The sequence below is a fragment of the Bos mutus genome, chromosome 4 (assembly GCF_027580195.1).
Source record: "Bos mutus isolate GX-2022 chromosome 4, NWIPB_WYAK_1.1, whole genome shotgun sequence".
Lineage (NCBI taxonomy): Eukaryota > Metazoa > Chordata > Mammalia > Artiodactyla > Bovidae > Bos > Bos mutus.
In genome coordinates this window covers 67,961,701-67,984,245 of record NC_091620.1, presented here as the reverse complement: position 1 = coordinate 67,984,245, position 22,545 = coordinate 67,961,701, and the positions used below count along the sequence as shown (strand labels likewise).

General features: G+C 43.7%; 1 protein-coding gene across 1 annotated transcript in view; it reads left to right on the top strand.

Annotated features, from left to right (window-relative positions):
* The window catches only part of WNT2 (Wnt family member 2), a 44,042-nt gene extending 37,047 nt beyond the window's left edge, over nucleotides 1–6,995 (top strand). Inside the window, exon 5 of the mRNA XM_005899142.3 lies at nucleotides 6,194–6,995. Within this exon, the coding sequence (XP_005899204.1) occupies nucleotides 6,194–6,423 (230 nt within the window). The 3' untranslated portion in view covers nucleotides 6,424–6,995. The remainder of the gene's footprint in view (nucleotides 1–6,193) is intronic.
* Nucleotides 6,996–22,545: the final 15,550 nt, after the last annotated feature.

Below are 22,545 nucleotides of genomic sequence, written 5' to 3'. Positions count from 1 at the left end.
TTATTTAATAAGTTGGTATATAATTTAGAATAAAAGTCTAAAATATATGTCCCAAATATTCAGAACTAAACAAGGAGTCAGATCATATAACTCAGTGACTCCTTTTCATACACATGAGCTCACTCTCCCACACACACATGCACAAATGCATAGTCTTGATTCTTTCTAAGGATGATGGTGATGGTGATGTTTTCTGTCTTGAAAGAGTAATGGGAGGTCCCGAAGACAATAGAGGCCTACTGCTGTCAATCATACTAAGTCCTTATTCTAATTTTGATACAGGAAAACAATACCAACAAGTTTTATATAGCTCTGCACTCTGGCAAATGCTCTCTTCAGGGTTTTGATGACATAGCTCTGTTGTTATTTAGTCACTAAGTCACGTGTGACTTTGCAACCCCATGGACTGCAGCACTCCAGGTTTCCCTGTCCTCCACTATTGCCTGAAGTTTGCTCAAACTTACGTCCATTGAGCGGAGAAGGCGATGGCACCCCACTCCAGTACTCTTGCCGGGAAAATCCCATGGCTGGAGGAGCCTGGTAGGCTGCAGTCCATGGGGTCGCTAAGAGTCACGACTGAGCAACTTCACTTTCACTTTTCACTTTCATGCATTGGAGAAGGAAATGGCAACCCACTCCAGTGTTCTTGCCTGGAGAATCCCAGGGACGGGGAGCCTGGTGGGCTGTCTATGGGGTCGCACAGAGTCGGACACGACTGAAGCAACTTAGCAGCAGCAGCAGCAGCTTGTCCATTGAGTCAGTGATGTCCTCCAATCATATCTTCTGCCCAAATTACAGCAAGTGTCAGAACTTCCCTTCCTCCCTACAGTCTTCAGATCTAATGAGATCCAAAGCCCAAAGCAGAGCGGTTGGCAGTCTGTTGCTAGGCGGCTCCGCCTTCCTCTCAGCCAGCCTGTCCTGGTGCTGCTCATCCCCTAGAAGGTCTGTGGCCGCTCCAGGCTGCAACCTCACAGCACTCTCACATCAGCAACTCTCAACCTTCTGTTCAGAGTCTCAGTGTTTTCCAGCATTCTGTAGCTAAACACTGAACTGCTGAGACAACTCAGTGCCAGAGTCTCTGTCTCTTTTTCTGAAACCACTTCTGAGTTTAGCTCTTGCCGGTGGCCATCGCTCTGTCTGCTCCTCTCAGAGTTTGGACGATGTGGAGATTCCTTCACTGAGTAGCCGTCTGTCCAGATGGAGTCTAGTCCAGTTGCTGCATTTGGGGAACAAAGCCCACCAGGGCCATTACTCAAGGCTGAGCTAGACCACCAGCGTAGACCCCCTTATGCTCGCAAGCCACCAGGGGACGACCACCGCGTGTGATGTCAGTAAAAGGCCACAGTCTGATTCAGGAAGGAGACATTTTGTCTCTCTGTCCTGGCCCCTGTGCCCCACAACCCCAAAGTGGGTAAAGAATTCGAACTGCATTTTAATGGATTTATATTCTGATAACAGCATATCAGCAGAAGTGAGGAATGTTTATCAGTGTGCAGGGCTTATGAACAAAACACAAAAAAGGTAAAAATTCTGAGTCTCCTGTGGACGGCAGGTGAGAACACTTTTCACACCTACTAGGGGTCTCGTTCACACCCCGGGCTTCAGTTGCCATTCAGCAAAAGATGTCCTAATCCGTGTCTCCATCCTGACCTCTCTCCTGAGTCCCAGAGGATTTTTAGTGACCATTCCTACCTGGATGGGCCACATTCACAGCCAACTCGACATGCTGCAAACTAAGCCCGTTATCTCTCCTCAAAGCCTGCCCATCCCAGGTGTTCCCCACCTCTGAGAAACCCTCTCACCTGTTGGTCCAGTCAGCCCGCACATCCTGAGATGCTCCTCCTCAGCATCTCTCGAGTCTGTTAGCCTCTCCCATTCGCACACCATTGTCTCCGTCCAAGCCACATCATGTCCTGCCCAGAGTTTCACTGGTTTCTAACTTGTCTCCTGGCCTTCACCCTGGCCCCCTGCAATCCAGTCACCCCTGGTGATTCTTCTGAAATGCAAATCAGATCACGTCACCCTTTTAGGGAGCACCCACTGCCCTTGGCTAACATGCAAACCCCTGAGCCTGAGACACAAGGTCTTTCCCAGGCAGCTTCTGCCCACCTGACTGGCTCATCTCCGGCCACTGCCGTTTGAGCGCTACCTTCTCACCGAAGTGAACACCCTTCTGCTCCTCACACATTTCCACGTCTTTGCACATGTGGCTCAGCTGCTGCTTCCTCTGCCTCCTCTTCCTCTTCCCCTTTCTCTTTTCTCATACCGCAAAGTGCATGTATCCCACATGTACAGCTCAGTGAATTCTCAAAGAAGCACCTCTGGGTATTAATAATATGTGCCCAGATCAGGAACTTGAAGAGAACAGTATTCTGGAAGTCTCCTTTGCGCCTCTTTTCACCACAACCCACCAAAAGACGTGACTACCCTGACCTCTAATAGCATAGTTTCCCCATTTGCGCTTTATATAACGAGCACCCACGCACGGTGCATCAGATGCGTGCTGCTGCACAACAAACTGCCAATCAACCTGCCGGGCTGAAGTCGCCCTGAAGTCCCGTCTTCAGCCTCATCACTTCTTTTTTTATTACTATTTTCTCTTTCTGAATGTACTCTTTGGCTGCACTGGGTCTAGTTGTGCCGTGTGGGATCTCTATTGTGGCACACAAGCTCTTGGCTGCAGCATGTGAGATCTGGTTCCCAGGCCCCCTGCACTGGGAGCACAGAGTCTTAGCCTCTGGTCCACCAGGGAACTCCAGGCACACCGCTCCTTTCACTTCATCATCAAGCTTCTCGGTCCCCACCCGGCCTTTCCTCCCCACTGCGCCCTCGCATATTGCCCCAGAGGCAGCTCTCATTAAAGCACACTAGTTGCCTCCCTTATTGTTGAACCGAATGAACAGTTTTCAGTCTTTTCCTACTTGACACATTATTACCCCCTACAACTCGTCCTTTAATCCAGTGAGTCACCAAGACCCAGTGATCCTTCCCCTTTAACACCTCATGCATTTGTCTTCTGCCCCCACTCATTATCTCTTGCCTGGACTGATCCAAAGGACTCAAGACACCACCCTGCCCCAAGCCACTCTTTCAGATTTATCATTTTGACATATTTTTCTCTGAATAAAAATCTGGACTGGCTCACCGCCCACCATGCAATAAAGTCCTAATTGTAGCAAAGCAGGAAGACTCTTTGGCTCCAACCTCCCTTTCCGTGTTTGTTGCCTAACATGCAACCTCTGCCTCGGTCACGTTGAATCTACACAGTCTCTTGTGTACTTGACCTCCAAGTTTCTACTGGGAGGTTCTCTCTTGCCAGAAAGGCCTGTCACCCCATTCTCCCTTCAATCTTCTATTCATCCTTCATGTCTTATATCTAATGCCACCTCCTCTACAAAACCATTAACAGCTCCTTTTCTGATCCTGTTTGCTACTATTAATATTAATAAATATCATTATGATAATATGCTTCATGCACTCTCCCTAGAACATAAACTCCTCAAAGCAGGCAGGATCTTTGTTTTGTTCATTGACACAGCTCAAGCTCCCAGAACTAGGCCTAGCACATAGTAGGCACTTTTGTTAAACACTCGTTAAGTGAATGAATGAAGTGAAGTGTTAGTCACTCAGCTGTGTCTTACTCTTTGTGACCCCCATCAACTGTAGCCTGCCAGGCTCCTCTGTCCATGGGATTCTCCAGGCAAGAATACTGGAGTGGGTAGGCATTCCCTTCTCCAGGGGATCTTCCCCATCCAGGGATTGAACCCAAGTCTCCTGCATTGCAGGGAATTTCTTTACCATCTGGGCCCAAGTGAATGAACGGTTAACATTTATTGAGCACTTATTATGCCAGGCGCCTCCAAGCATAATCTCATTCCATCCTCACCACAGCCCCTGAGGAAGGAACTGTTTTTATCCCAATTTTGCATGGGAGGAAACTGAAGCTTAATGAGATTAAGTAATTTATCTTACTTAATTTACCCAAGGTCACACAGTCATACATGGTAAAGCTAGGATTTGAACCCTGATCTGTCCAAGCCCTAAATAACCTCACTCTATTGTCTTGAGCTTTATGGTGCTATTTTCACAAAACCCTACCATTGGCTATAGAAAGTCTTCAGCAAATGGAGCAGTTATCTTGAAGTAATGGAAATACCTCTTTACATATTTATCTCTTCCTTGTATTATGAGTTTCCTGTGAATCAGAACTGAACTAAAATCCTAATTATTTTATTTCCTCATCATCACCACCAAAACCCCAAGTAGCCACACAATGTCTTACACATTTGCATTCACTAAATATTTACTGAAGTAAATAAATGGGTGTGCTGTTAAGAGGCAGCATTTGGCAGTGAGTCCTTTCTGCACAGTAATTCTGAGTACTGTCCTGATGGTCGCCCCGAATCTGGCTGCTGTCTCTTCTAACCCTTTGCTTCTTCAGCATGATGTAGGCTCCGAGCCATCCCTGGCTGACCCACCCGCCACCCTGACCCCAGCCCTTTGCCATCCTTCCTGTCCTTATGAAATTCCCCTGCCTTTCTTCCTGCGGTCAGTGGCCTGATCACGCAGAGCAAGTCCTGCCCCTCCTACTCTTCTTCTTGACCTCATGCCCTGCTTGAACCTGGCTGCTTCTCTGGTCATTCTTGACAGGCAGGGCAACATGACATTTATATAGATAATTGGAACACAGGGTGGAATGTGATAAACAGAGTCACGAGGCACCGGAGGAGTTATAAAGAGGGAGAAATTCCTAGTTAAATAACGGAGCAATGGAAAATGAAGTCACTGTCTTTTTCATCCTGATAAAAGTTTTTGTTTTGTTTAGTTTTTCAGTAAGAGTTTAGCTTCTCTAGGTTTGTAGATTATATAGGATTGTCAATCACAAGTAATAGAAACTTGAGTGGTTTACGCTAAAAGGGGAAATTTATTACAAGGATACAGGGTGTCTAGGAATCCAAAAGCTGGAATGCAGCCAGACCTCCGAGAGAAATGTCCAGAAAACAGTCCAGCATCTGGGCAGCGTTCTCATTCCATGTCTTGTCCTCACTGTCTCTGGACATCTGTCTCGTCTTGTCTGTGTGATGTCTTCTCACCCACAGACCACATCATGGTACACAGCTGCCAACAGCTACCGAGTTTACACTTGGAGTTTGTACTGTCTCCATCGGAAGAACAAATCCTCAGGGAAATCTACCCGAGTGGCCCAGTTCAAGTCAGTGCCCACCCCTGGCCCAGTCACCTGCTGCTGACAGAGAAGACTCACGTTGCTTACATTGCTGCCAGGCGCCCTGCTCTGAGCACAAAGGATCACTATGAGCTGAGCAGGCTCTACAAATGTCCACTACCCTTGGTTCTGCTGTCTGATAGCACTCCTGTAAAAGAGTTCTGAGTGCTTCCCCACGAAAAGAACAATTAAGAGGCTTCCTATCTTTGAGATTCTTGGAGAAACAAATACATAAATATGAATTGCCATGTAGCAAGCATCATCCTAAATAACGAAGACAATGTCCACTAGTCATTTCTAACAGGCTTTTTATACCAGTTTTGTTTATCAAAGACCTAGAATCCTGTCTTCAACCAGGTATCTCACACACATCTCAATGGCCCACTAGACCAACACACAAAAGATAAACCAGGCTGAGCATGGCTCCCTCCTCAAGGCCTTACACAAATGGTGCCCACACATCCCCTTCAGCAAGCAGAGCTCTCTAACCTTTCCTAGAAGCCAGTGTAATCAGGTCCAGGGAGGCAGAATCTCCTCCCTTGCAAGAGGTCCATACCCTGACAGATTCCAAGAGAGCTAACTTTGGCCACTGCTTCCTTAGTGCAGTTTAAGGTCAGGAGAGGGAGGATCAGGACAGGTCCTTCTTTCATTCTGATCTGGCCTTGGCCATCCAGTGACCCATCAGTCCAAGGCTGGGTAAGGGTAAGCAGAAAAGTCCATCCAACTTACAGTGGCAGTGCTGGAGTCAAGATGCCCAGGACAGCCCCAGGGCTTCATGTCCATCCTTCCTGGATGTGGCCCTTGCTGCCATTGCCTCCGAGGCTGACACGCGCTGTGTGGTCCAGCCCTGGGCTGTGGTGAGGTGGCATCGGGGCCCAGTCCTGGAGGATGATCTCGGAACCCTTCCTTCAGAAGAATGCTGTATTCCACCCATGCTAATTCAGTAACATGCCCTGACCTGTCTTCCAGGCTCCCTGGGTACAGCGGGCCGTGTGTGCAACCTGACTTCCCGGGGCATGGACAGCTGCGAAGTCATGTGCTGTGGCAGAGGCTACGACACCTCCCACATTACCCGGAAGACCAAGTGTGAGTGTAAGTTCCACTGGTGCTGTGCCGTGCGCTGCCAGGACTGCGTGGAGGCCCTGGACGTGCACACGTGCAAGGCCCCGAAGAGCCCCGAGTGGGCTGCTCCGACATGACCCCAGTGGAGGCTATCATCCAGCTTCCCTCCCGCAAGGACTCCATTGGATCTGCAAGGATGCTGGGCCTTTGGGTTCTCTCTGGGAGATACTTCCTGAGGCACAGAAGCCCCTTCCCCCTCCCTGGGGGGCCAGGACAGGGGCCACACGCTGCACACTAAGTCTTCCCTATTTTCTCTGACTTCTGGCATCCTGGGACATGTCTCTTCCTGGTCACAACAGGTTGTTAGAGGAGCGGAGGGGCCAGGTCACTGTTTCCACCCCCCTCAACATTTCCTCTTTCTAGAGCAGATGACTAGAGAGAAAAAGTGTCTCAAATGAGCTTCCTCTGTGTTTTTCAACAAATGTTCACAGTTAAGAAATTCTATACTTCTCTCTGGAGGGTAAAGTAAAGAAAGCAGAATCAGTCCCCACTGATTTAACTTTAATTCTTGAAAAGACCAAGCAAGGCTTTTGCCTGATAAAGTGATTTTCACAGCCTGCTACCTCTGGGGTAATCAATCGGTAATTGGCTGGAGAAAAATGGCTTTCAATAAACTTCAGGTTTCAAATGCATGTATTTCAAGGCATTTGTTGCCATATTAAAATCTGATGTGACAAGGTGGGTCTGTTGTCCATTGGTACAGTTTGGAATCTGTGCAATAGCAAAAGCCTCAGAAAGTGACTGCTTTGCATTACTGTCCACTCAATATAAAGAACCTTTTAGGGAATGAGATTTGAAGAGAATTAAAAAGGAGACTTATGATCTGGCAGTATTCTGTAAGTACTGGGTGAAGATGGAGGGAAGTAGCGTAGAGAGTGGAAGGTTAGAAAATGTGTCTGTACAACATGATAAGGGGGAAAGTGGGGAATAAAATTCCTACTTGGTGTGATGCCTGTGGCCCATGGAATTTTGTAACTGAAATGGCTTTGAAAATGAACACTTTTGAAATGACAAGACCAGGGAACCAAATTGCTGACAGAGAGGTTTCCAAAGCAGTCATGCCCAGACAACCTCTACCATAAGCAGATGCCTAAAAGTTGTCCACATACACAAGGGAGCATCAGCCAGTACTCATCTCCCTTCAAGCACACCGTTAAAGACCTGTCATGTTTAACTGTGTTATTTGATGTTTATATGACGACAAGATACCCTAACCTAAAGCAAATGACACGTAACTTTGCTTATGAAGTTGGTAACTCTAGTGTATTATATTGCAAACAAATTATAACTTGGAGACTATAGTTAAGGGACCGAGCTGTAATTATGGAAACATCAATAAGCAAATTGTGGCGGGCTTCTGCCCTAAACCAAAAATTGACATCCAGGGGAAATGGAGAGGCTGCCTGCCCTACTTAATGTATCAGATGAAAGAAAGGTGAAATACATGAAGGTACTCCTTCTGCCCTGTCCAGTTAGCGTCTAGATCTAAATGTGATCTCTTCACACAGCGACGCTAACTAACAGGATGGTTCCCTTCAGGCATCTTGTGTCAAATCACTGATGCTGCTCATCCTTGGATATTTTGGCTTTCACGTTCTCTGTCCTTGCTTTAGACAGGACATTTAGACCAAGGCTTATAGATAGCAACCTTATGGAGTGTTTTGTCATAATGATATTTGCCCCTTCAGTTTCAGTTCAGTCCCTCAGTCGTGTCTGACTCTTTGCGACCCCATGAACTGCAGCATACCAGGCCTCCCTGTCCATCACCAACTCCCGGAGTTCACTCAAACTCATGTCCATTGAGTTGGTGATGCCATCCAACCATCTCATCCTCTGTCGTCCCCTTCTCCTGCCCTCAATCTTTCCCAGCATCAGGGTCTTTTCAAATGAGTCAGCTCTTCGCATCAGGTGGCCAAAGTATTGGAGTTTCAGCTCTAACATCAGTCCTTCCAATGAACACCCAGGACTGATCTCCTTTAGGATGGACTGGTTGGATCTCCTTGCAGTCCAAGGGACTCTCAAGAGTCTTCTCCAACACCACAGTTCAAAAGCATCAATTCTTTGGCACTCAGCTGTCTTTATAGTCCAATTTTCACATCCATACATGACTACTGGAAAAACCATAGCCTTGACTAGATGGACCTTTGTTGACAAAGTAATGTCTCTGCTTTTTAATATGCTGTCTAGTGGTCATAACTTTCCTTCCAATGAGTAAGCTTCTTTTAATTTCATGGTTGCAATCACCCTTCTCAAAAATGACAGGATTCATCTCTTTGCCCTCACTGCCAAATCCTAAAAAAGAGTGAAGTCACTCAGTCATGTCTGACTCTTTGTGCCCCCATGGACTGTAGCCTACCACGCTCCTCTGTCCATGGGATTTTCCAGGCAAGAGTACTGGAGTGGGTTGCCATTTCCTTCTGCAGAGGATCTTCCCAACCCAGGGACTGAACCTGGGTCTCCCGCATTGTAGGCAGATGCTTTACCATCTAATTTTTCCAAAGTGGCTATTCCTTCTTTTTATTCTGTGGATTTAGAGGGAAGGAGTGAAGTGTTATGGTGGCTGCTCTGGGTCCAATGTGGGCCTGGGGGTCTCGTGGGAGGCCAAGCAGTGGGACTCAGTCTTGGTTACACTGATGCTTGAACCATCAGCACCTCTTTTCCTGCTGGATAAATTGTGAAGTCATAAATCTATGGATATAGTTAGACATAGAAAGGATTTGGGAGGACATTTTAGTTCCCCTCAGCTTGTACCTGGAAAAACTGAGATCAAAAGATGTAAAGGGATCTACAGAAATACCAGTCATTACCCTGATGCTCCTACAAACAGAAACACACTCAAAGTCTTCAAGAAAGTTAGGCACTTTATCTCTTAAATGAAACTAGTTTGTCTCCGAATTAACCTGGTAGATTCTAAGCAATTTTAACATCTTGAGGGGATGTTCATTGTTTGTTTATCCATGGCATGTTTAGATCTGACTTTCTTTTTATGTTGAAATGTATCCTTCATGATAAGGAACAAGGGGACAAGGCATGTCCATGTTCCCTTGCTCATAAATTGCCTCTTGCTACATAAATTGTCCTAATTTGTAAGAGAGACTATGGCAACCTTCTCAAGCAGCAGTAGATTAAGCCACTGTGGAGGGCAAAATAAGAGAGTGAAATATTTTTACCGGCTTTTACTTATGAAAGAGAAAATCTCCATTCTTTGGGGGAAATTCTCCAAATTTTTTAAAAGGTGAAGTTAATTTCAAACTCATTTTTTCTAACACTTGGTAAAGTATCAATGTTTCATGACTCTAAAAGATACTAAACTCTTGATTATCCAGGCTTTAAGGGAATATATGGCATGGATTACCCAAAATAAAACAATGAGAGACTCCATTCAGGTCAAATCCCCTTATGAATTTCCCCTCAATAAAAAAATCGTATTAGAAATGGAAGTTTTCTAAGCCCAAGATCATGTCTTTTCATTTGCTTGTGGTGCCAACTGATCTTTGTATTCTGTGAACACCCTTTGTCAAGGTGCATTCTAGTTACAGCGTCCTGGACGGTCACTCTGAGAGCATTAACACCTTGCCTTAAGAGGCCAGTTAGGGACTTCCCTGTGGCCCAGGGGCTAAGACTCTGTGCTCCCAGTGCAGGGGCCCCAGGTTTGAACTCTGGTCAGGGACCTGGATCCTACATGTCATAACTGAAGAGTTCACAGGCCACAGCTAAAGATCCCGCGTGCCGAAACAAAGATCCCATGTGCCGAAACAAAGATCCCACGTGCCAAAACAAAGATCCCACGTGCCACAACCTACAACCCAGAGTGGCTAAATAAATAAATATTAAAAAGAAAAGAAAAGGAGAGACAAATTTATCTCCTTAAATGGCTTAAACTCAAGCACGAGCACCCCTGGAGCCATGATCACACTTGGCTCTGGCTCTGTGCCCCTTGGGGATGGGGACCCTGACCACAGTTGCTTCAGGATGGGAGGAGAGGTACAAGCACCCCGAGGTGTAGAACACTGCCCATCTACTCTGCCTTACAATGGGTGTCACTAGATTGGACACAGCATCCCAGAAGATCCACCAAAAATGGCAATTTAATCTGCACGTGGCCTGATCATGGGAGGAGAAGTGACAAGGAAAGAGCCAGGTAACTATTGCCAAGAGACCAGCTGAGTCTGGCAACGGTGGAGTGTGGCTTTTTCAGCTCTGGTGGGTAGCCCCCAGCCTCCTGCTGCTGCTGCGCCCGTCCCCTCCCAGCACTGACTTCTAGGCATCTGGAGGCCCTGAGCCTCAGGCCATTGCTCAGCTGTCCATACCTGGTGTCCAGCTCTGCTCCCAGCTGCCAATGTTAATTTCAAGAGATGTTTTCAATTGTCACAACCACTTGCCTTTTTATAGGAGTCATTACAAAGCTTGAAAACATCAGGTATCATATTTCTTTTTCAAAGAAGGTAGCTTTAAAGTCAGAAAAATCTAACGTCACATCGGCATTTCTCGGCCTTATTAACTTATTAAAGAATCTTACATTGACTCTACAAGACCTACAGCAGGCCTCTCTCTCTCTGGGACAGCCAACGTGACTGTACATGTGCTTGGGTTTGATGGTATTTTCAGGCCAGGATATTGTTATTACTTCTCATTTATTAAAGGCTGGCCCAGGGCTGATGTCTTGCTCAGCTAAAGAACATTCATCTCCCCTCTTGCCCACTCTCAAAATAAAGGCTCAGAGAGGTATCCAATGGACCAGAACCGTTCTTTTGTCTATTTACTGTACTTCAACCTGAGTTTCCTTATCTTAAGAGCAAGAGTTGCACTGTCAACAAATAGACCTCCCAGTTCCAAAGCCCGTAAACTGCTCTTGTCAGGTCTGCACTGACCTTCTGCAAAGCGGTCTGCTGGTGTAAGCTGACAACTAAGGCGTGCTGATTCTAACCTCCTCCTTACCTAGGCAGAGAAAACTTTCACTCATCCATGAGAATGTTCTTTACATTTTTCTGGGGATGACAGGTGGCTTGCAAAGCCCAACATGATCATTATTTTTCTAAATCATCATTGTTCAAGATCTAGTTTTTTTTTTTCCCCTGGTATTCACATAGATTCTTGTTTAGCCAAACCTCCCACTTCCAAAAGCTAATAAAAGTGTCAGGCAGACTGTTACAAAGAACTATTGTTATTTACAAGTCTACATTTTCTGTGAAATCAAAACATATTAAAGAGAATTTTCGGTGTTGACATTGTTATTCTAAACTCGTGATAGTCTTGCCAAACCCTCTGGTGAAAAGAAGTTATGGAAATTATTCCCTTGTCTTTTCTTGGGATCACACTTAACACCTTGATTAACAGGTGTCTTTCAATCTGTAAAGATTTTCAGGGAAGGCGTACCTTACTATGATAACTAGCTTGTGAGTTCACAGGTAAGATATATTCTAGATTAAGAAATTATTCCAGATGTTCACCTGTGTTCTCCTGGGGTTGTCATCTAAGTGCTCACCACCTCTCAGTACCAGCATGCTTTGGTAGCACAGCAGCTAGACCCCGCCCCATCAAGTTCTCTCTGTTATTGTTGTCTGTATCAGTGCTTGCTCTTGGCTAACATGTTTTTTTCCCCTCAGCTTAATTAAAAACATATAAGATCTCTAACGACTTCACTGAAATCTGTGCATCCAGACTGTGTGTGCCACTTAACATATAAGCAGCAAAAGCTCAGAAAATGGAAATAAACTCTCCCACAGCAAGGGAAATCTGCCCCTCCCCGCATTTTCTCTTCCCTGATGAACTATGTTTTGGGGTGACCTAAGCAAGGTACTGAGAGTACTTCAAGCACTCCAAGGTGATCAGCCCCCTAGTTGGGCTTCGCCTGGTCCCTCTAGAGTTCCATCATTCCTTCTAGAAACTCTCACACTTGAATGATCTAAAGAAGAGGTGGCAACACAAAACATGTGTCTGTGTGTGTTTTTCAAAGGGCATTTCCCCCAAATATTTTTTGCCCAGACACTGTCAACGAAATTCCCCTTTTATCTAAGCCTTTGTACAAGAGGACTGTCCTGTACATTGTAGGATCTTTAGAAGCAACCCCGGTTTCTAATCTCTGGATACCAGGAGCAACTCCCCTGCTCCCACCTGCGACAACCGGCAGGGTCTCTAAACATTGTCGGATGCCCTCGGGGGGGTCGCGGGGGGAGAGGGAGGTGACAGTGAAACAATTTCCAGTTGAGAACGGAGGATCTAGCATTTTAAGTCATCTTATTAAAATGAAGCCACACATATTCATGCCATTGTCAGATAGAACATCTCCTTGGGAGTCTTATCTTAATGGGATTAATGCTCAGCATTAATACAACAGACCAGCTGGGAAGGGAGATTTGGGACAGGGTATAGTCACAGAACTTCCCAACACAGAGACAGGATGACCAGGCTGGGACTTGCGGGTCACTTAGACCTATGCTGTTGTGTCCTGGGAGGGTGGGAAAGCACGGGGCTCCTGGGTTTCTGCTGACAGGAATCAAAGGCAGGATAAAAGGTCAGCAAGGGGAAACAATAATGTGGTTTTAGAAGCTGGAAGCAGAATTTTTCTTAGGGATTCCTCAGTTTCACAACACAGGAATAAAAAGCCCCAAAATGTGACCCGGAAGGTGGAGGAGTGAGAATGTTCTAGCTCATCCTAACATAGCTGAGTAATTTCGAGCTTCTCAGGACAGAGAGGGGTAATGTCCAATGGGGGCCTGGCAAGATGAAGGAAGTCTGAGTTTCAAGCCAAGAGATAGTGAAAACTTTCAGTGGAAGACCAGGGTGGGCATCAGCTGCAGGTTGTTCGTTGTACGAACACAAACACAAGAGCCTATTATAAAACACACAGTTGTCCTTATTACAAGTACCCTAGCCTTGCGGGGTGATATTTTAGTGAAGTGAATGCATTCAGAAAGCTGTCCAACATTTGCCAACGAAGGTGGGAAAGGGCCAACATGTGCTGGACGTGAGGTGGGGCAGAGTGGAAGAAGAAAGACACTGGTTATAGACAATATGAAGCATGATCCCAGCTGACTGGAGAACTTGGGTAGGATGACAACTGGCTAAAGGAAGAATATGGAAAGCCTGTTTTCTTTTACTTGATAATTTTTCATGGGTCAAACTGGATTTACATATAGGCTACACAAAGAAGTAGAGAGCAGATGAGAACCACTTGGGTGAACAAAAGAACTCTTCATCTGTTCCTCCATGCTATGATCCAGTTTTAGATAATACAGCATGGGTAAAATCTGATCAACACGATCAATCTACCATTTAGACTATTTTTGGACTCAACTTGATTTTGTAATTTCCGAGTACTGACTAACCCTGTGAAAGCCCCTGTAATTCAATCACAGGCTCTGGATTTCCCCAGGCAGTCCACACAATCCTATCTTAATAGCATCATAGGCTTTCCTAAGTTCCATGCATGAGAGGAATCACATTACTGCCTGTAAAGTCAATTCAAATGCTTCAGTGATGAAGATGCATCCAGTATCCACTGGCTGGCTTGCTCGTACCGGTTACTTGGGCAGAGGCTGGGGAGTTTGGCAAACCCATCTGTAAATGTTTAGGGGCTTCATGTTACAGGTGGAGGTTGCACACCAGCCAAGCCAATATCAGGAAATACAGAAAAAGAAATTTGAATTGTAGTCTCCAAAAGTCTACCCACCCACATAAACTTTGGCATCTGCCCCTTGACCATTTTTCTCCAACAGTAATGAAGACTTCATGAAAGGCCTTGAACTCTAAGTCGTCCCTGTTGAATTGTGCTTAATCAAGGCAAATATTCCCAGCCTAAGAGGACAGCTAGAAGAAGAAAGGAGTAGAGATTTAATTTTCTTATATATTGCCGTAACTATAAACAATGCCTTATCTTCTCAATAACTCTCATGAAATAACAAGCGCTTGTGTTTTTTAAAGTATTTACACCAGCCCTTAGAGATTTTATTAGACTTATGATTCACAGATGAGAAATTTTCCTCCTCTACGGTGTTTAGTAACTGGAGTAAGAATTACTCAGTAGACTGTCTATACAGACAAATGAATCTGAATATGTCTTCTGGCTATTAACCCATCATTTACTGGTGATTTTCATTTATCAGTGTTTTTCTGAGCTGACTGATTGGGTCAAGATGATCCCTCTGGTTTGAATACTGTAGACATAGAATTAAACAGTTTCTGAAAATTATGTTGCTCTGTCATATGGATATAGGATTTCAGCAGAGCAGCACAAATTCTCCTAAAATTCACGGAATCACAGAATGCCAGAGTTGGAAGGAACCATACACATAATTTATTCCCAACTTCTCATTTTATTCATGGGAAAACAAAAGAAATGTCACAGTTTTGAACTGTGATGTAAGTAAGACACTGAATCATCGTCAGGGAAGAACAATTATTATTCATTCCATCAGTCTGTGCTGAGCATCTCCAGTGAGTCAACCTCTATGCCAAATACTGGAAACACAGCAGTGACTAAGACAGACATGCCCTTGCCCAGAGGCTTCCGGGGGGCTACACGGGACACGTAGATTTCACTTCTTACTTTACAAGCACTTTCAAATGTGTGGCTGGATTTAGTCCTTTGAAACACCCTTAGATATAGATATGATTATCCTCTTTTTTTTTAGGTAAGTTTCAAAGAGATTTAGTAATTTGCTCAAGATCATAAAAAGGCTTATAAGAGAGAGAACCTGGACTCAAAATTCATTTGCAAGTCTCACTCCAGTGGTCTCGCTAGTATGCCAGCTCCTTGATTAAAACTCAAGGAGCTAGTATATATATGTCAGTGCTACTTTCCCAATTTGTCCCACCCTCTCCTTCCCCTGCTGTGTCCACAAGTCTGTTCGCTATGTCTGCACCTCCATTCCTTCCCTGTAAACCGTTGTTGTATGGCAGAAACCAACATAATATTGTATAGCAATTATCCTCCAATTAAAAATAAAATTAAAAAGAACCTCAAGAAGTATTCTGTCCAGTGGGTTACTGAAAACTACTTAGTTGGTTCCATGACATATTTTTCAGTGGACATGTGGACTGCCAGAGGATTTCTGATTTCATTTATGTGCAAGCCAGATGCAAATCATCTGTAGAGTCACATGTAAAAAAGCTCTTCTAGAAAGTGACTATTAGTTACACATCTAACAAGTATTTATATTTAAAATACATATACATAATAATAATAAAAAAATTTTTTTAACAAAAAAATAAAATACAATGGTCTTGAAAGTCTTCTAGAAAATATAAGATTTCTGGCCATAAGAAGTCTATTTACTCTCTCAGGGGGATATTGACTCCACAACTGAAGAGGGTTCAAAAATATTCTGTATCAATTCAAACATGACATGGATTATGATTTATTCAAGAGTTTTCATCAAATTCCTATCTAATGCTGATTACTCAGGTTGAATTAACATGTCAACAATTTTTAAAATATTTTTCATAATAGTCTTGCCTTATTACCCTAAAATAGGGAGATGGTTAAAATTTTCTTAGCAACAGTACTCAAGAAAAAACTTTCAGAATTGTATTCAAATGTAAGACTGTATTTTAAAATATTTTAAAGGTATAAAGTGCTTATAAATATGATATTAGCATCTAGAGGCAATAGTGACATTTTTACCTTGTTTAACAAGAACTATGGGTGGTCTTTCTCTCCATAAAGCAAACTGGGAAGATCTGTATAACCCTCAATGGCACCCCACTCCAGTACTTTTGCCTAGAAAATCCCATGGACGGAGGAGCCTAGTAGGCTGCAGTCCGTGGGGTCGCTAGAGTCGGACACGACTGAGCGACTTCACTTTCACTTTTCACTTTCCTGCATTGGAGAAGGAAATGGTAACCCACTCCAGTGTTCTTGCCTGGAGAAGCCAAGGGACGGGAAGCCTGATGGGCTGCCGTCAATGGGGTCGCACAGAGTCGGACACGACTGAAGCAACGCAGCAGCAGCAGAGCATTAGATAATGTTCTAGAAACAACAGATGATCTCTTCTCTACCTTCTGATCTAGAAACAGTCCAGCAGAGCTGGGGCAGTACACATTATTGGAACTGACATCCAATTCGTTTCTAATCTACAACTTACTCAGTCCAGCCTTGTGGTTGGGATTACTTCCGATGGTGGCTAAATTAGCAAAAAAAATTCTCTTCAGAATGTAAGGGAACCAAGAATAAGTCTTTACATGAATATCTGAGGAGTGTAGGGGAGTAAGAGAGAATCTTTGTCTAAATGGAATCTTAAACAATGGATTAGGGGAGAGGAGAGGGTGGAGAATTTTTATTACTTTAAAAGTGTATGGAATAGATTTACATTCATGTTTATTCATGATGAAAAGAACTTGTCCCTAGATATGAATTTTAATTTGTGAGAAAACTGCTAAGAAATGTGAGATCATGGAGAAGGTGGTCCTTAAAATAAATAAGTAAATAAAATCTAGGGAAAGTAATCCTGCTTAGAATGTGATTCATTCTTTTGGAGCAATAAATAGAGTGAGATGATGTCCAAAAGCAATTTTCATATTTCTTGAACATGTAAGCATTTTTCCTTATACAACTATCGCAGAATAAGATCCCTAGGTAGATTATATAGACAATCGTGGGGGTAACAACTCACCCCTAAATGTCATTTCCTCTCACTGTCCTAGAATGGGGCCTAAATTCTCACCCTTACCAATGCTGCCTGGGGATGAAGAAACTATCTTAGGGACTTTTCCTTTAAAATGCATGAATACTATTGAGCTTTATTCCTTAATTCAACAATTATTTATTCAACAAATATCTGGCACAATTTACCATCTATCAAATGGTATTTTCCTCAGTGTTAGAGAAACAGTATTGAAAAGGTAGGTGAAATAAATCAGATTTATCTTTCAGATATTAATAATATGGCAGATGAAATAGCCCCCAAAGAAGCCTTTTGCTACAAAATGTCTAGAAATTCAATGTAAGGTAAAATAAACATCCTCTGAAAAGTGTGAGTGAATTCTCCCCACACCCATCCTCAAATACAAGAAAGTTCCAAAGGCCAAAAGTAAAGAGGAAGCTGAAAACTCAAGTTTTGGTGCCTCAGTGGAAGTTCACTGATCGTCCTCTTTATAAGATTGGTCATGTCAGTGCGGGAAACAAGGTTTGGGGCCTTCTTGAAGTGAGGAATGAGAATTAGGACGCAGTATCCAATCCTTCCCCACATAAAGTCAGAACCTTCAAAGGGCTATAGGGTCAATAAAGGACAAATCTGACCACTAGCACAGGGAATCAACTGGGGACCTGTTTGCTAAGTATCAAGATTTGTGTAGGGAAAGATAAATTACTCAATTAATTATGATTACCAGCCTCTCCTCATCTTATTTTGAAGTTAGAATTTATACAGCTTATTCTAGGAATTGCCTAGGGAAATGACAAAAAGACAGCCTTTGTGTTTGTAACCTTCAGTGACCACAACTCCATGGATAAGGCTGTCATTCAGAAATGCAACCTTTTGAACAGCTGTAACTGTGAAATAAGGACAGCCCTGGGCAAGCAAGAGATGGACAGTTCCTCATCCAGTGCAAAATGGTTCGGAAGATCTTAGCAGCGGTTGAAGAGGTTGTTTTCAAGGGAATGGCAATTTTGGTCATGGAGGAAACTTCAGTGTTGTTGGCTTTGCCAGCAGCCATGTTGGTGGTGGACTTGATGGCAACAGTGGATTTGTTAATAATGGAAGTGGTTTTGGTGGTGATGAAAGCTACAATGACTTTGACAGTTATACAATAAACCTTCAAATTCTAGAATCACAAAGGAAGGAAACCTGGGAGGTAGAAGCTCTGGTTCTTATAATAGTAGAGGCCAATATTTAGCCAAGCCACAAAACTAAGATGGTTGTGGGAGTTCCAGCAACAGTTGGTTATCATAAGAGGAGATTTTTATTATTGTCAAGGAAAAAAAAAAAACTTAGCAGAAAAGGACAGCTATAGACATGACAGAGAAGTTACAGTTTACAATAGGTTTGTATACTCAATCACAGAGGCAGGCCCTAACTGTTAGGACCAGACATGGAACAATGGACTGGTTCCAAATTGGGAAAGGAGTACATCAAGGCTGTATACTGTTACCTTGCTTACTGAATTTATATGCAGAGTACATCATGGAAAATGCCAGACTGGATGAAGAACAAGCTGAAATCTAGATTGCAGGGAGATACATCAATATTCTCAGATATGCAGATGACACCACCCTTATGGCAGAAAGTGAAGAGGAACTAAAGAGCCTCTTGATGAAAGTGAAAGAGGAGAGTGAAAAAGGTAGCTTAAAACTCAACATTCAGAAAACGAAGATCATGGCATCCAGTCCCATCACTTCATGGCAAATAGATGGGGAACAGTGGAAACAGTGACAGACTTTATTTTCTTGGGTTCCAAAATCACTGCAGATGGTAACTGCAGCCATGAAAATTTTAAAAGACGTTTCTTCCTTGGAAGAAAAGCTATGATCAACCTAGACAGCATACTAAAAAGTAGAGACATTACTTTACCGACAAAGCGAAAGTGAAGTGAAAGTGAAAGAGTTGGACCATAAAGAAAGCTGAGCGCCAAAGAATTGATGCTTTTGAACTGTGGTGGAGAAGACTCTCGAGAGTCCCTTGGACTGCAAGGAGATCCAATCAGTCAATCCTAGAGGAAATCAACCCTGAATATTCATTGGAAGGACTGATGCTGAAACTGAAGCTCCAATACTTTGGCCACCTGATCCGAAGAACTGACTCACTGGAAAAGACCCTGATGCTGGGAAAGATTGAAGGCAGGAGGAGAAGGGGACAACAGAGGATGAGATGGTTGGATGGCATCACCGACTTATTGGACATGAGTTTGAGCATGCTCCGGGAGCTTGTGATGGACAGGGAAGCCTGGCGTGCTGCAGCGCATGGGGTCACAAGAGTCAGACACAGCTGAGTGACTGAACTGAAGTATAAGACAGAAAATCATTAAATACCCATTAAATACTTTCTAAATGCTTCTTAAATTCAACAAAGCTCTGATTTTTATACAGTAATTTCTATAGCTTTCTATTCATTGTGTGGCTCAGGAGGTGTCTTCAAGTAAATCTTTAGGTTTATAAATACAATGATCTACTCATGAAAGCAGCAGAAATTCACACTCACATTAATTTCCTGTAGATGATCAAAAAGATCCCAAATGCCTAATGGTCCCTGAGAGCTGGTTGTCTTGAGACACATTAATATTAGCATGTAACTGAGAATCACATTCCCCCATACTCTTTATCCCTCTTCTCATCACAGATGAATAACTGGAGCTTGAAAGCTAGTATTACTCTTATAACCCTCCTACCTAGCTTTACATATTTCCCCCAATTTATCGTTTATTCATCTATGTATCCTAATTAGCAGAAATTCAGGATCTTTCTCTTGGAGTTCCCATTTCAAGTTGTCCAAGAATCCCACAGACTCACTAAGCCCATATGGGTCAGTACTTTTAAAGCAGCATAACCGGTAGGTCTCTTTGGCCTTGGCATCATTGTTTCTGTGACTTTTTCAGGTAAGGTGCTCTCTCTTCACTACTCGTGTCAAGTTGAAAGGACTCTAGCTCAAGGATCAGGTAACACTCTTGCTGGACCAGATCCTGGTTCAACCCAAAGTTCACACTTGGGTTTCAAGGATATCACTCTCTTCATTTTCACCCGCATGGTCAGTCATTGCCCTCAAAGACAATGGTGTGTCGGTCCCGAGGTTCTTCAGCCTCGTCTACATGTTTTGCTGGAACCCTTCTTTGAGCCCGCATCACCTCATAAGGAATTCCCCTTTGGGCTCTTGAAGTTTTCTCATGCCAGCAGATGCCACACTCTTAGAAACAGATTTCTCTAATTTCAACTCTCCAAAAGAAGAGCATGGGGTCTGGCATTCCTTACCTACCAGAAGCCTCTAGGGTTCTTATTGCAAACTGATAAGCCACAGGAATTTTTTAAAGATTCTGTTACATCCTCCCTCTAGCAGAGCCCAGTGCCTTCGCATTAGCTTAACTGAGACTGGGTACAAAAAGACTTCCTCTTATAATGAAATTCTGCTCCAGACTGATTCGTGTCTACAGTTCTATACATAGTAGTTAGAGTACTCAGATACATGAGCTTAAAAAGCCAATCTGCTCATCTCAAACTACTATTAATGTATATAAAATAGATAATCAACAAGGACCTACTGTATAGCACAGGGAACACTACTCAATAGTCTGTAATAACACACATGGGGAAAGAATCTGAAGAAGAATAGATATACGTATGTATATAACTAAATCACTTTGTTGTACTCCTGAAACTAACACAACATTGTAAATCAACTATACTCCAATGTAAAATAAAAAATATAAATAACAGTGAAACCACAGTAGCAACAAAAAGTTAATCTGTGCTCTCTGCTTTCAGGTAAGGCGCAGAAAGCCAGAGTGGGCCAGCCTCCTACTGTGACAACTCACAGCTTTCAGGTACAAATGGCCCTTTTGAAACACACAGCAACCACCCTTTAAGGGCTCAGGAAAGAGGAGGCAGTCTGCTTCCACACTAGAGAAGCTGTGTTGAGCCGATGAGAGAGGTCTACCGTCTTCATACACTTAGAAGGGAGTTTCGAGGGCAGTTTAGATTACACTGCAGCACCCACCCTCTGGGTGAACTGGAGCTCCACTCAGTTTGGATCACTTAAATGGACTATGCTGCCCTTCTAAGAATGGCAGTAGTGCATGATACCTGTCCTCTCAGAGAGCCCCGCTGTACCCACATAACATTAGGAAGAGTGACAGGTTCTTGCTCTCATCTAAGTGCAGTGGGAAATTTAAATAAGTTTTCATTGGTTGAGGCGATGAAAATCCAAAATGCCTACTGAGCTGTGTCTCTACTGGCAAGCAGAGATCTTTTCCTCTCTGGACTCTTCTTGCAAGATGCTCACCACCCTCCTTACCAGTTCCAGGTGAGTTTTCTGGTGGGGACAACACTTGAGCCTGAGGTTTGCATTAGTAAACACTCTGGGGTCAACAAAGAATGCACATGAGGGAGCACTCAGATAGTAGATAACCAGAGATGATGATACAAAAAAAAAAAAAACACCCACAGTACCAGGTCCTGGCCACGCCCTCCACCTCACCTCCTAAACCTCCACCTCTTGGGATCCCACCCCAAACAGGTCTTAGCCTCAGCAAAAAAATAATATCAGGTCCAAGATGAATAAAATCAGACACTCTGAAAATGAGTCAAGGTGTTGGTATTAAAAGCTCCTCAGGTGATTATGATGAATACTGAAGTCAGAGAACCAGGGCTATCCATACCCAATAAATGCTTCTAGTCACACTGTGAAATAACTCTGATAAAGTAAAATACATAGCAAATAACAACAGATTGAGAGTAGAATCCAGTTCTTCATCTCTAATCTCACATTTTCCCTGACTACACAGTACGTAGTTACTGCTAATCTAAATTAGCAACTTTATCGACGATACCCAGGGTGAGACAGCAGAACACCAGACTCTTCTGCTCGCCATACTGCCAGAGGTGTTGGAGGACTAGAGGAGTGAGGAGGTGAAGGTCATATTCTAAAGAAACAGCTCCAGAATTCACAGAATTTCCATTTCTGAAAGCAGTGTCGCGCTTCCGTTAGTTTTCTAGATCCCCCAGCTTCAGAATTTTGAGTCCTACTTTTCATACAGTATCTGTGTCCAGCCATTCTTGTTCACTTTCTTCCAAAAAAATCTCTCTTCTCTCCTTCCTTTCTCATTGCTGCCACCCCAATCAAAATTAGCACAATTAATTCATGATGAGGCTTGCTGGCACCAGACTCCTCTCTCGTCAACCCATCTTGCACACTCTGTCCAAAAAAAACTCTCTAAAACATGCGTCCACTGTTTAACTGCCATTTTCCAAATTTTTCATTGGTTCCATCGCCTAAAAAGCCCAAATCCCCTACCCCTCCACAAACGAGCCAGAACTCACCTTTCCAAACGTATCCACCAAGCACCTTTTCAGCAAACATTGGATCCTGTGAAGGGAAAAGCTTTGCAATCAGTCGTGTCCAGACCCCCATTATGCCCCTCATGCACAGGGGGCGTTATTTAACCTCTCTGACTTCAGTTCTTCCTTGGTCACAGGTGAATAACAATGCTGACCATGTCATAAGATGCCTGAGAGGATTTATGACCGAGCGGGGTAAAACGATAGAAGGTGGATG